Raw genomic sequence first — 14,530 nt, 5'->3', positions numbered from 1 at the left:
AGCTGGGCTTCTCCAGCAGCAGGAAGTTTCTATGGGGCCTTGCCGAGCATGCGCCGTGAGCTCCACAGTCTCCCTATGTGGCAAGAGTGCAGAGGCAACAACCAAACCAATAACAGAGACAAGAGACCAAGAGCAACAAGCACCTTCCCCTCTATATTCCGCCTGCAGCCTCCATAAAGCCCTCCCCAGGGCTGCTCTCTTGGCCAGGGCCCTCCCACCTCCATGGCTGGGAGCAGGAATTAAGGAGTCTGGCAACCAAATCTGCTACTGGAGAGAGGGGGAGAGGGGAGGAGGAGCAGCTTGAAAGAGAACAGCCGAGTGTATAACCCATCCCTCCACCTCACACAGCTCAGGTGGCGGTGGGGAAGGAGGAAGCAGCCAGATTATCCCCCCTCCCTAACTACAAGAGGGGACGAGAGGGAGGAGAAGAGAGGGATGGAGGTGGCACACAATGGCTGACTGTTGGTGGGGAGGAGATGGCCTACAACAGCAGTCATGGGGAGGGCGCAGGGCTTCTCTGTGCCTCCCCCTCCCCATTCCTCACCCCACAGAGAGGAAAGGAGGAGGGGTTGAAGGAGGATCAGGACATCGCCTTGTGTGTGTGCGTGGCCTTCTTGCTTTAGGGGTGAAGGAAAAACGGGCACGTAAGAAGGGTGGGGATGCGGGGGGAAGGTTGAGAAGCGACCCCCCAAGCTGTGGGGTGGGGAGGAGATGGAAGAGCCCCATTGCCAGCGCCAGCCTGAACAAAAATAGTTATTTCAGCTTATCCTCCATTCTGCAGGAATCCCACCCGCACGGAGCACGGTAACAGACCCAGAGAAACAAGAAGGGGGGGAGGAAGAGAAGGGGGGGGTCACAGCCGACACTGAGAAGGGGGAGGACGGGAAGGAGAGGGGGGGAACGTACCCCACCTCCTTCCCGTGCCCCATGGGGGGGAGGCAGCTCCCCCCCATAGACACAAACAGCTGCTCCCCCCCCTAAAAAAAGCAGGAGAGGGCTCCCCTCCCCCCGGAGCGCCGCTCCGGGAATCCCAGGCCCCTCCTCTCCCTCAACGCGCTCCACCCCCGGGGCCGGGAGGAGGCGGGGGGGGGGAATAGCCCCGGTCCCCCACTTCACCCCCAGCACCTCGGCCCCCCCAATTCAACCAGCCATACACGGAGGGGCTGTGTGTGTGTGGTGGGGGGGGGGGTGGTAGGTTGAGGTAACCGGGCCGCTCACCCTGATCTCCAGGCTCCTGCGGCGGCTGCAGGACGCGCTCCAGCTCGGGGAAAGGCAGCTCAGGCAGGTCCAGTAAAGCCCCGTAACGCTCGAGGAAGGAGCAGACGACGGCGAAGTTAGGCCAGGAGCCCGGGCAGCAGGGGCCCGCCGGAGGAGGGGCAGGCGGAGATGGGGCCGGAGGAGCCGCCGCCGCCGCCGCCGCCATCTTGGACCTGAGGATGGAGAAGGAGCTGAGGGGAAAGGGGAGGGGGGGAGCGGAGGAGGGAAGGGAGGGGGCGCTGCCGAGCCGCGCCGCCAGTATCCCACAATGCACCGGCGGAACAGCGAGGGGCGGGGGGGAACGGCGGCCAGAGCGGCGCAGGGACGGCTGCCCTCCGCCGCGTGCGGCAAGGGGAATGAAAACAAGGCGGGGCGCTCCCCTCCTCCCCAACCCCGGCCTTATTTATAGCGGGGCGGGGATAGACCGCCAAGCTGACCAATCGCAACGGGGAGTAGGCGGGGACAGCAGGTAGCGCTGGCCAATGAGAGGGCAAGGAGCGTTCCACTCCCCCCTCCCTTCCGCGGTGTAGGCAGAGTTCGCGGTGGGGAGGGGGTTTCGTGCGCGATCGTGGCGGTGAGTGTGGGGGCGTTTAACGGTCGTAACGGCTTCCCCTCAGCGTGAGGGGAGGCAGCGGGAAGGGGTAAAAGGGAGTTAAGGGCGGCTCGTCTCCGGGTCCCGCCGGCGCTCTGTGGAGCCGCTCGGTGTTAGCGAGAGAGGTGAGGCGGTGGGGCCTTGGTTTGAGATGCGTTGGGGGGTGTCTGAAAGCGGTGCCGCCGGCAGCCCCCTCCGTGCTTGCGGTTGTGCCTCTTCACCCCTTCCGATGCTTCTCTGCTCTTTCCTCCTTCCTTCCGTCCCGCCTAGTTTGTGAAATCCTGCTCTCTTCTCCTCTTCCCACCGCCCCATCCTCTGCGATCTCCCTTAGTAATTGCCCTTCACCCGGCTCCTCAGCAGCGTTAGATTACCGAGCTCCTGAAAAGTGTGCTTAAACTTGATATTTACCCCCTCCGTACCCAGTTTAAACTTAACCTCTCTTTTCTACTTGCCGTTCTACTGGCAGTTATAAAGCCCTGACCTGCTCCTGTAGCTGTTGTATTGCCCTGAAATGGCTGAGAAGTCTGCCTTCACCTGCTGATCCTGAAGAATTAACATTGTCTTTGATGCGTTACAGTTGTTCTGTCTGACACTGGCATATGCTGACTTACTCTTTCACCTTTGTGCTCTTTGATCTCAGGTTGCTCTTGGATTTTATGAAGCATTCCTTCCCTCTGTGATATCTCAGTAAAATACCCTGGTGTGCTGCTGGTGTTCACCTTTTATACTTCATTTGTTGCTGGTGGGAGCCACTCTGAAACAACATTTACCCTCACTGAAGATGGGTGTGTTGGCAGCTTTAAAATCCACCTGCTTGCTCGACTCCATCTCAAGTTTCTGTTTCATTCTCAGCTGTTTTTTTCTTCAGCCACTGCTTCATTTCTTTCTTTCAGTATAGTCTCCTCGCATAAACTTGTATTTTTCCTCCTTTTAAGTTTTCCTTCCTTTATTCCCTGTGTTTTTAAACTCTTACAACTTCACGTATCGATTCCTAAACCATTCCTCCTCCTCGTCTCTTTGTGTTTGGACTACTGCAGCTTACAGAAATTGCTATTTTAGCTTATACTCGTGAGTCATAGAGTTCGTGGCCTCTTTTGACCTGAAGTGGTAGTGCATGTTTTGGTGCTGTTACATTTGTCACAGTAATTAAAAAAGCCAAATTATTTGTTGGGGAAGCATTTTCCTCCTTCTTGCTGATTGGTGTCAGGACCATGCTCTGTGCCCAGAATGTCCAAAGTTCTAGATAAAAAGTTCATTCTTACTCCAAGATACTCTTGTTAATTCAAATCATGTTACTGATATTCTCTGCACTATTACAGGAAATAGCTTTAGATTGCAATTTTTATTTAAGGCTTTAAGTTTTGTTTCTCTGTTTCTGCTATTTACTTATTTTTGTGCTCTTTGGAAAAGACAATATGAATTAGGCAGAAGTTCTTCCTTGTGAGGGTGCTGAGGCCCTGGCACAGGGTGCCCTGAGAAGCTGTGGCTGCCCCATCCCTGGCAGTGTTCAAGGCCAGGTTGGACACAGGGGCTTGGAGCAACCTGCTCTAGTGGAAGGTGTCCCTGCCTGTGGCAGGGGGTTGGAACTGGATGAGCTTTAAGGTCCCTTCTAACACAAACCATTCCATGATTCTATGAACCCTTGCTCTCCTGTTTGCAATTTGTGCCTGTTTGCTTGTGCAGTTCCAGCTTTGTAATACCGTTTGGATTGGGAAAGCTGATATTTCTAATTACTGTTCATTCACCAATGTCAAACCTCCAGGTTCTAACTCTGCTGTTCCCTCTCAAAAGCAGCACAGGCAAAGGTTATTTTCATTCTTCAGAGCCATGTTGTGGGCAGTTTATTCAACCTTTACTGTGGTTGATGGGTGATTTCAGCTGGTTATTCCTCTGCTCTAATCTCCCTTCAAGCAGATTTTTGGAAAAAGTCTTACAGACCTTTGTTTAAATCCATTGCATTGTGGATGTGCAGTGAGAGAAGCCAGAATACAGGAATCCAAGCAAGTTTCACTCCGTCATGGCTGCTTGCCTGTTTGGCAGGGGATGGAAGAATCCCAGACTAGTTTGTGTTGGAAGGGACCTTAAAGCTCATCCAGTTCCAACCCCCTGCCATGGGCAGGGGCACCTTCCACTGGAGCAGGTTGCTCCAAGCCTGTGTGTCCAACCTGGCCTTGATGCAGGGTCAGGACCTTGCACTTGGCCTTATTGAACTCCGTGAAGTTCACACGATCCCACCTCTCCAGCCTGTCCATGTCCCTCTGGATCCCATCTCTTCTCTGCAGCTATTGTGTGGAAGAAGCAACTCTGGCAGACTCACTCCTGTTCTGAATCCACACTGATGTGTTTTTATGTCATGTGAAGGATACTGAGACCCTCTCCTGGCAATCTGAGGAGAGTGTGTCCTGTGTGGCTGTGCTGTGATTTGCTGTAGCATGTTCAAGCCAGGAAAAAGGAGGCTTCCAAGAGGACTGAAAACCTGGTAATCCAAAGGTTTCTGTTTTGTGAGGGCTCTTTAATCTCTGCCACCAGGGTTCCTGTGACTGATTCCTCGTTTCTTTCCCTGGTGAATTTGAATGATTAAAAAGTAAAAGATGAGAAACCACACATCTGGAAACATCAGCCAGGGAGAATTTCTGAATCATTCAGGAGCAGATCTCTTTTTTTACTGCAGAAATAACCAGTTTTCTTCATAATGTGGAGTTCAGACCATCTGCCTTTTGAACCGGAAGGGTGGAAAGGTGACTCTCCCCTCGAGAAGCATTTCCAAGGTGTCACCCTGCAACTCCTCTCTTGTCATCTGCTGCCAGAATCACAGCAGCAATCAGCTCACAGTGATGTGAGGGACTGTGAAGAGGGCATAAGCTTCCGTGGTGGCGTGAGCTGGTGCTTTGAGTCCCTGCCAGATGTGTGCCCAGCTGTGACTGTGATGGAGATCTCAAAATGGCTCTGTTTAATACCAAAAAGCAGTTGGTTGCTGATAAGGCCTCAGCTGGAGCACTCCATCTAGTTCTAGGCAACGCACATCAAAGATGCATGCCAATTGTTGGCTGCCAGGGGAAAAGGAAGCAGAAAATAAGCAGAAATTTAGAAAACATGACTGAAGGGAAGTTTATTTCATCTAAAAGAAAGGAAAAACCACAAAGAGTTAAGTCCTCAGGAAACAAAAGATGGTGGAAAAGAGAAGGATTAAGCTGTTCTTGTCAGCAACAGAAAGGATTAGGGAAAAATGGATTTAAATTGAAATAATGAAGGTTGAGGTCAGCCATTAGAAAATGTATTATTTGGGTGTTTAACTGTCCTGAGGCGTTGGCCTCTGTCAGGAGTGACAAGGGAAAGAAGGCTGGAAAGTCTCCTTTGCTGTAGCAATATGGCAATGCCATTGTTTTGTTCGTGGCCATTGGGTTTAGTGGGATGTGTTTGACCTCATTTACCACTTTTAATTAGCAAAGCAGCCAAAGAAACAGTGTGTCTCAGATATTTTAGGACATTATTATCGTATTCATTGTACAGTTTAGGGAGACGATTGAAACCCAGATGGCTTGGAGCAACCTGCTCTAGTGGAAGGTGTCTCTGCCTGTGGCAGGGAGTTGGAACTGGATGAGCTTCAAGGTCCCTTCCAACCCAAACCAGTCTGTGCTTAATGATTCTGTGTGAGAGGATATTCTGGAACCTGATCCCTGTTGATAGTTTTAAAAGCTGAGCACCCAATACTTACACAGATGTAGCATGCAAAATTATTTGCCCCAAATCCTGCACAAAATTGCCCTCAATTCATTTCTGTTGTCCCAAAATGATGCAGATAAAGCCCATAATAGCATTTCCTTCCTAACTCCTTGGGGCAGGGACAGAGTCTTCTGGTTATGTTAACATGCTGCATGTGTTAGCCTGATGTTATGCATTAAAATATCCTTTTTCCAGACTCTGGTTCAACTTTGTGATGTCTTCCCCCGAAATTGCTTCCCTTTCGTGGGGTCAGATGAAGGTGAAAGGCTGCTCCACAACATACAAGGACTGCAAGGTCTGGCCAGGAGGAAGCCGAACCTGGGACTGGCGAGAAACTGGGACTAATGTAAGTTTGCTGGTTACTACCCTCTAGTCCAAAGACCAGTTGTTAAAATTCCAGCCAGAGATTTTGCCAGTTGCCTTTTGCTTTTATCTGTTAGGCTTTCCCTGGGAAGAACTGTGTGTTTCAGACATGACTATGCAAAGAACCTGGAGGACCCCAGGCACGGTGTCCTGCAGGTGACGGTGAAGCAACTGTCCTCCCAGCTCCCCTCACCAGGCAGCTCTCACACCCCTTACAGTTCTCAAACAGCACTCTGTGTTTGGTTAAGAGTGCAGTTGTCACCAGCTGCTGGCAACAGCTCTTTCAGACTGTGTAAACAGAAGTTGTCTTGAGTGAGACAGGGAAAAATTTATGTGAAGTTAAAAGAAATCACCAGTAACTGACCCTGTGTGTGTGGAAGACAACAGTGCATGTGGTTTAGTTTATATCCTTTTCCTTGGGGTCCCCTGTGCTTATTTCAGAGGAAAAATATGCAGCTATAGTGTCATACACACTGGTTTTGCCATGGAAAGCTCACAGTCTGGCTAAGCACACAGCTGCTCTTGGTAGCCATATACTAAGTGCTGGCCCTCAATTTTTAAGCTTTATCTGTAAATGCCTTCAGAATGGTATAAAAGTACATGGAACAGGATTGACATTCCAGATTTAGAAGCAGTATAACATCTATTGTGTTAGGAACTGGCTATTGGTAATTCTCTCCGTATATTAGGGCTTGCACGAGGATAGCAGTATTGGCTAGCAAAAAAATTCCAAGCTTTCTAAGCAAAAGTTAAAGCACAAAAGGACTATGTACCCATCATGTCTTAGACCCAGCACCTGTGTCCACAGCTGTGTGGAATTCATTTTGACACAACTCAAGGGTAGAACCTTTGGGTTTGCAACTTCATCTATAATCTTTGGGGGAACAGAGCTTTGCTGACTTGTCAGAGTTCCATTTATACCGTTTGTAACACCCACAAAAAGGCAGTGCTGTCATGCAAAGGTATCGGTACCTTGCAGAAAGAAAGATAGCTGCACGTATGACCTTTTAAAATGTAATTCCTTTAGGGTCTGATTAGAAGAAATGAAGTTCTCACTGGCTGGAGGTGGGTGGGTTGGGTGCTGAGAGTCACTTCGTTTGACAGTGTTTTCCTGGTTTATAGGCACCTATGGCTGCAGCAGCAGAACAGAGATGATAGCTGTAAAGTTCCCAACTAGTTCCCACCTCAATCACATTTTGATACTCATTCCAACCACTTGAATACTTTGGTTTCAAAGTATCACACTTAGGAGGCCATGCTTGCTTTTGAAAGTTTCTCACAAGGGATATCTTAATGTGACAGTTAAAAGCTTTAAGTCCATAAAAGTGTTTAGAGAAGTCCTTCAACTGAAATAGGAAAAATGGGTCTATGTGAAATTAAAATGGGAGGAGAAAAACAAAATAGTTGAGTTACTTGGGTTTTCTGGCATCCTTTTTATATACTGAGGAAGTAAAAACGACCTATTTAGGTTTTGCCTTATCTTGTATCCTGCTTTAGGTCAGTTCTATCCTTCCTGCAGCTATGAGGAGTTGGGTGATGTGGTTTAAACATGAATAGCAAGCAACCACTGTGAGACTAGTCCTAAGCTTTTCCAGACTGCATCTCCAACTCGAGAAGAACTGTACAAAGTTAATCCAGTCAGCACTGGAAATAGCAGGATTCACCAGATGCATTTTCTGCATGTTTCTTGATGGTAGACTATAGTGCACCTATTTTCATTGAGCGTGCTTTTCCTGGGGGTAAAGAGAGCTGAAGTTGGGGAAACAAAGCAGTGCTGGTCATGTCCCACACTCCAGCTGAAAACGAATTGCTTCCTTGCCTCCTCTGCTATCAGCCTGCTGTCTGGTATGTAATCCCATCATCGCATAACTGGCTCTGCAAGGTTCTGTAACTGAGCACTGATAGTTCTTACAGCCTTAACCCTTGGGAATGGCAGGCAGCCTCCCTGGCTGGCTGCACTCCTGCCATCATGGGAGAAAAGAGTAGGAAGCCAGAGAACAAAAGAGGCAAGGAATTCTGCTGCCCTGCCTCTCCCCCTCCAGCTGCCCAGTCGACAAGGATACACTTATTCCGTCATGTTACATGTTTCCTACAAAACATGGAAGCCCCCACATGAGTGTGTCTTGTGTAATCAAAGAAAATCCTTTTGTTCCATGGCTTCAATGTCTCAGGAATACTTATGTGACACAAACCTTCCCCAGCAATCCAATTATTGCAATTGCAGTCAAACATTCCAGTTCTTTTTGTCCAAGTTTTGAGCCTACTTTAAAAAACCCCAAAGGAAAAGCGTGTCCTGTTCTGTCACAAACACATACTTGCAATGATTTGGTCTGGGAATGTTCTGTGGATTGAAGTGACCTCTGCATTCTAGTCATGTGGATATCAGATGTGAATGGGCTAAGGATGTGAATGGGCTAATGGAGTGCATCAAGTACAGCATAGCAAGCCAGTTAAGAGAGCTGACTGTCCCACTCGATGCTGCATTGGTGCAGCCCCACCTCGAGTGTTGCGTGTGGTTTTGGGTGCCTCAGCGTGAGAAGGACATCAGACTATTAGAGTGTGTCCAGAGGAGGGCGACCAAGATGCTGAAAAGCCTGGTGGGGAAGTTTTGGGAGGAGTGGCTGAGGTCACTTGGCTGTTGAGCTTGGAGAAGGAAAGGCTGAGGGGTGACCTCATCACAGTCCTCAGCTTCCTCAAGAGGAGCAGCAAAGAGGGAGGTGCTGATCTCTTTGGTGTCCAGCAATAGGACACAAGGAAATGGAGTCAAGCTGCATCAGGGGGAGTTCAGGTTGGCCTTTAGGAAAAGGCTCTTCAATGAGAGGGTGGGTGGACACTGGAACAGGCTCCTGGAAGTGGTCGTGGCCCCAAGCCTGTTAGTGCTCGAGGAGTGTCGGGACAACACTCTTAGTTGTATGCTTTAGTGTTAGGTAGTCCTGTGAGGAGCAGGGAGTTGGACTCAATGATCCTTATGGGTCCCTTCCAACATGATGATCTTAAAGGTCTATTCCAACCTAGTTGATTCTATGAGATACTCTATTAACTTGGAGAACCATAACTCTATTAACTTGGAGAACCAGAACCACCTCTGTTGCTGAAATTCCAGATGCCATCCAGGCTAAAGACTTTCTTGTGGGATAAGTTTAATCCGGTCCTTGGAAGTTGCACTGCCATGGAAAGTTTCCCCCACCTGCAACTTGAGGACCTCTTGTGTGTGTTCCAGCTTCAGAACTCTCACTTACTCTGTTCTGCAAGCTGAGGCAGTGACAGGGCTGAGGAGAGAACTCTGACACCTTGTGTGAGGCTGCACCATCAGCTGCTGAAGACTTGGGCAGGGGAAAAAGAATAGGAGAGGAGATAAGAACATCAAAGAGCAAAGCTTGCAAATGGGGCATCAAACCAGTTGTTAAGCTGGTGCTTTGACTGTAATTCATTGAAAGTATGGAGTATTTTCTGGAAGTATAAGGGATAAAGCATTAAAATAACATTCTCCAGAAGTCCACCATGGCATTACCTACTTCAGGTGTGAAACTCATCTCAGTGCTCTAAAAGAACATAAGAATCCTAGTAAAAAAAAGGAAGGGGGAATGGTCTTTAAAACCAATGCACACCAAAGAGGGGCTAAATTCTAGCACAGGTTATGTAGTATCTTACTCTTGGCCATAGAGAGATACATAAAACTTAAATCCAGGAGGAGAATTACTGTGACATAATAAAGTGTTATATTAACATTACAGGTGTATTTGTGGATTCCTGTGTTTAAAGTAGTAGTAAATGGGTGTACTTCAAAACCCTCAGTCAACACACTCTTAAAGCTCTTTTTGCTTTGAGGAGTTTGGTTTCAAATGTTCCTTTCTCCAAATTAAGAATAGTGCAGAACTTGAAACTGGGAAATAAAGATGATATATTGCAGTCCTCACTGGTAAATGAGATTTGCAAAGTAAACAAGGAAATAATTTTATCCTTTTAATTATCTGAGGAGCTCTTTGTAATTAAAATGAGGACAGTTTGGCTTGAGACAACCAGTGTTAAAATAAGATTTTGTTCATATGAAAACAGCAATATGTTGCAATTTATTGATTTCACTTTAACTTTTAACATTCATTAAATGCTCATTCTTAGATGTAAATCATAGAATCACAGAAGGGTTTAGGTTGGAAGGGACCTTAAAGCTCATCCAGCTCCAACCCCTGCCACGGGCAGGGACACCTTCCACTAGAGCAGGTTGCTCCAACCCCCTGTGTCCAACCTGGCCTTGAACACTGCCAGGGATGGGGCAGCCACAGCTTCTCTGGGAAAAGTCTGTGCCAGCGCCTCAGCACCCTCACAGGGAAGAGCTTCTGCCTCAGAGCTCATCTCAATCTCCCCTCTGGCAGGTTAAAGCCATTCCCCTTGGCCTGTCCCTACAGGCCCTTGGCCAAAGCCCCTCTCCAGCTTTCCTGGAGCCCCTTTAGGCACTGGAGCTGCTCTAAGGTCTCCCCTTCAGGAGCCTTCTCTTCTCCAGGCTGCCCCAGCCCAGCTCTCTCAGCCTGGCTCCAGAGCAGAGCTGCTCCAGCCCTCGCAGCAGCTCCGGGGCCTCCTCTGGCCTCGCTCCAACAGCTCCACAGATTTTAGAAGTATGTAATGCATCTTTTTAGTTTTACCTATTTAATAAAGTATTATAATATTGCCATCAATTGATTAACTATCATCCTTCATCTGCATATAAAATACCTTTTTTAATTACCAGTGTTATCTGCTGTGTGTATGAAGAAAAGAGGGTTGTGGTACGTTTTGGCACTGCTAATTTATGCTGCTACTCTGTGGACAGTTTCAAAAGACATAGATGGAGCTCACCTGGTTGATGCTGTCAATATAAACTGTTGTTTTCCTCCCTGGTTCTTAGCATTCTCCAGGAGTGCAACCAGCTGACCTTGAAGAAGTTGTCAAGAAGGGTGTTAAAACTGTGGTGATCGGTCGTGGTATGAGTGAGGCGTTGCAGGTAGGCCTGTGTGCTGTGAGAAACATGAACCAGAACTCTTTGTTTTCCCCCTGATCAGGGGGAAACAGAAATCTATGAGGAGAAAATTTACAATGAGGAGAAAAATGCAGCTTGCTCGATTGGCATCACTGAGCTCTTGCTGGAGTCCCTTCTTCCTGAAAGAAACATCATTTGAGATCCTCTGTGTTAGCATCAGTGTGAAACAGTAAACCAGGTTTATCTTCTGCTACAGGAGGAATTTAAAGAAGGAGAATTTCTTACAATGTCATTACTCACCCTCTTAGAACAGGTCATGAACTCTCCCTCTGGCCAGCTGAAAAGACTTTGATGATGAGGTATTTTCATTACTCCAGCAGATAGCACTTCTGAGTTTCTGTAGCTAGTCTGAGCTTCATGAGAAGCCATTCTTTAGTTTTTGATGAGGTAAGTAACACCTTATTGAGATTAATTGTACCTTTAGCTCCAGTTCTATTATTTTGGTAAGAAAGGGCTGCATTTTAATCACAGAATAGCAAGTTGGAAAGGACCTCAAGGATCATCTGGTCCAACCTTTCAGTTCTGCCATTTATTTTAAGCTGTGCGAAGGAGAGATGGGAGGTGTGTGTATATAGAAATAGTCTTACTGAAAAGAAAAAGAGAATTAAATCAGTCTTAGAAATATCTTCATCAGGGACTGTAGTGATAGGACAAGGCGTGATGGGTTCAAACTGAAACAGGGAAGATTTAGGTTGGATATAAGGAAGAAGCTCTTCCCTGGGAGGGTGCTGAGGCGCTGGCACAGACTTTTCCCAGAGAAGCTGTGGCTGCCCCATCCCTGGCAGTGTTCAAGGCCAGGTTGGACACAGGGGGTTGGAGCAACCTGCTCTAGTGGAAGGTGTCCCTGCCCGTGGCAGGGGGTTGGAACTGGAGGAGCTTTAAGGTCCCTTCCAACCCAAACCAGGCTGGGATTCTATATTATCAATTTGGCTACTAGCAGTTACTTAAGTGCATCTACTAACAAATGGCATCAGTATCTGTTTTATTTTTAAGCTTTACAGTGTGAGGAGAAAAGGATCTAATACTTGCTTTTCCCCATTTCCTTTTCTCTTCTGAGGTTCCAGCATCCACTGTGGACTATCTGAAGAAAAACGGGATCGATGTGTTGGTGTTGCAAACAGAGAAGGCTGTGGAGCAGTACAACGCCCTGGCTGCACAGGGTGTCAAAGTAGGGGGGGTCTTCCATTCAACCTGCTGACTCCTGGCAGCTCCTTCTGCCTTCCTTGACCACACAAATCACAGGCACATCCCTCCACTGCATCAAATTACAGGCAACAGAGGGTGGATTTCCATGCCAAGGTGTTTGTGCCCTGACAAGCTACAATGCAAGTGCAGTTGATTAGATTGAAACAAATCAAGTGCTTACAAAGGGGGTTGTTAATGAAATCATTGAATTATTGAACCATTTCCAGACATTCTTGAGGCTGATCTAATCTGAACACTGTCATATTCTGCTTACTTAACTTTTCACCTGTTTGCTAAATTAAAATACTAAGTTTTGAATACTTTTCTTAGGAAATGGCCCAAAATTACATTGTTGGCTACTGGAAAGCAGTATAGGATGGCTGATGGGTACAACCAAGTGGTAGAAATGAAGGTAAAACTTCATATAACTAAGTTAAAATAAAACAAAAAGCAAACCCAGAACATACAACTTTGCCTCCTGCTGGTGACTTCAGTTAGGATGTTGGCTAATTCAGGAGCATCACATAGTTTAACACTTTAAAATCCTACATTGAACCTGGAAAAGGAATACAAAAGTCTACAGGGAATAAACATCAAATTTGGGCCTTAATCCTCACAATGAATAGAAAAATGCTTTTGAGTTGTTCAATACATATCTATTAAAAAGTCCTTATATGCTTAAAATCACCAAGGAAGATTTGTCACAAGAGTTTGCAACCAACAGCAGATGTTGATCTTTAGGAAATCAGCCTAAATTGCTGCTAGCAAGCTGGGGCTGGATGTGGGAATTCTTACTGGTCATGGTTAGCTGAGGATTTCAACATTGTGCCAACAAGCAGGTTATTCTGCTGGAACTTTAACAAGTCTCTTCATTGCTGTTCTTGGGGGGCTTCTGTTAATAGACAAGTTCCCTCCTGGAGGTATTTTTTTCCCCACCAGGCTCCCTAATTCTTGAGCTGTGCATATGAAGTCTCTGGTAATGAAAGCACCAAGGTGACACTAATGGCCTGAGGCACTTGGAGCTCTCCCAGCAGTAGCAGAGAGAGGCTTAGACTGGTATGAGAATGCAAAGACCTTCCTGAGCCCCAAGAATAACCCTTCACAAAATCCTCTGTTTCTCTTCTGTTTATTTGCTCTAGTAATCATTTCATCCCTTTTATCTGCTCAAATACAAAGCAGAGGGAAAGTAAGGGAAAGCTTTTATCTTGCAAGCTCCTAATGACAGCAATATTCTGTTAGTGCAGCTGCATTTGAGGCATCTCACCTAAACCAGCCAGAGCTGCTCTTCCAGCTGCAGCTGCATTCTCTGACAGAGCAGCTGGTACAACAGTCATCACAACTGCTGTGGCAGTTTTCTGCTTAACTTTTATGGTTAAGCATATGGTTTTATGGTGAAATAGGTGAACCACTGCCCCAGAAGACTTGTAGCCATCCCAAGGGAATGCTGTAGACTCAGGTCCTGCCAATCCACTGTGTGTGAAGACTTTCTGCATTCCATTTTGTTCTCTTCTAGCAGGGGTAGTTTGACTTTCTTGATCATGGTGATATATTTGTATTATTTCATGAGCTTTTGGGCCTTAACTAGGAAGAGACTTTGTAAGTAAGTCTTGTACTGAGTGGACAATAACCAGTTTTTAAGTACCATAGTATGCACGTTACACTGTTAGAGGTCTTTCTCCTCCAGCTCTGGGGCAACAACACAAGAGGGATGTGGAGCTGTTGGAGCGAGACCAGAGGAGGCCACGGAGCTGCTGCGAGGGCTGGAGCAGCTCTGCTCTGGAGCCAGGCTGAGAGAGCTGGGCTGGGGCAGCCTGGAGAAGAGAAGGCTCCTGAAGGGGACACCTTAGAGCAGCTCCAGGGCCTAAAGGGGCTCCAGGAAAGCTGGAGAGGGGCTTTGGACAAGGGCCTGTAGGGACAGGCCAAGGGGAATGGCTTTAACCTGCCAGAGGGGAGATTGAGATGAGCTCTGAGGCAGAAGCTCTTCCCTGTGAGGGTGCTGAGGCGCTGGCACAGACTTTTCCCAGAGAAGCTGTGGCTGCCCCATCCCTGGCAGTGTTCAAGGCCAGGTTGGACACAGGGGCTTGGAGCAACCTGCTCTAGTGGAAGGTGTCCCTGCCTGTGGCAGGGGCTTGGAACTGGATGAGCTTTAAGGTCCCTTCCAACACAAACCACTCTGGGATTCCATGATTACTGGACACATTACTGATGAAACCAGATTCAACAAAACTCAGCCTAAATCCTGCATTGAGGAAAAGGTTGTGTGCTCCTCCCATCATGCGGAGCTCTATGTGTTGTCCTCCTAAAAACCCTGAGGGAAGCAGAGCCTGTTCAGTGTTCAGGCGACTTCAGGAGCTGTGCCCTACCCGGCTTTGTGCTGCAGCCTCCTAGTTGTTCCT

The 14,530-nt window shown here is 47.6% G+C and overlaps 2 protein-coding genes across 4 annotated transcripts in view; one reads left to right on the top strand and one right to left on the bottom strand.

Moving 5' to 3' along the window:
• Positions 1-1,592, bottom strand: part of RSF1 (remodeling and spacing factor 1) — a 57,682-nt gene extending 56,090 nt beyond the window's left edge. Inside the window, exon 1 of one of the 2 annotated variants that reach the window (XM_030477702.1) lies at positions 1,219-1,592. In XM_030477702.1, the coding sequence (XP_030333562.1) occupies positions 1,219-1,423 (205 nt within the window). In that variant the 5' untranslated portion in view covers positions 1,424-1,592. The remainder of the gene's footprint in view (positions 1-1,218) is intronic. The other variant, XM_030477703.1, reaches the window with a different exon arrangement.
• A 134-nt stretch (positions 1,593-1,726) lies between these two features.
• AAMDC (adipogenesis associated Mth938 domain containing) lies at positions 1,727-12,962 on the top strand. Of its 2 annotated transcripts, XM_030477708.2 has the most exons (5): positions 1,779-1,831; positions 2,490-2,634; positions 5,768-5,918; positions 10,818-10,913; positions 12,007-12,962. In XM_030477708.2, the coding sequence occupies exons 3-5, from the start codon at positions 5,787-5,789 to the stop codon at positions 12,145-12,147; spliced, it is 369 nt and encodes a 122-aa protein (XP_030333568.1). In that variant the 5' UTR covers positions 1,779-1,831; positions 2,490-2,634; positions 5,768-5,786; the 3' UTR covers positions 12,148-12,962. The 2 variants fall into 2 exon arrangements, with proteins under 2 accessions (XP_030333567.1, XP_030333568.1); XM_030477707.1 differs by lacking the exon at positions 2,490-2,634 and having other exon boundaries at positions 1,727-1,831.
• The last annotated feature ends 1,568 nt before the right edge of the window (positions 12,963-14,530 follow it).

The sequence above is a fragment of the Strigops habroptila genome, chromosome 2 (genome assembly GCF_004027225.2).
Source record: "Strigops habroptila isolate Jane chromosome 2, bStrHab1.2.pri, whole genome shotgun sequence".
Taxonomy (NCBI): Eukaryota; Metazoa; Chordata; class Aves; order Psittaciformes; family Psittacidae; genus Strigops; species Strigops habroptila.
This window is presented reverse-complemented; position numbering and strand designations above follow the sequence as displayed.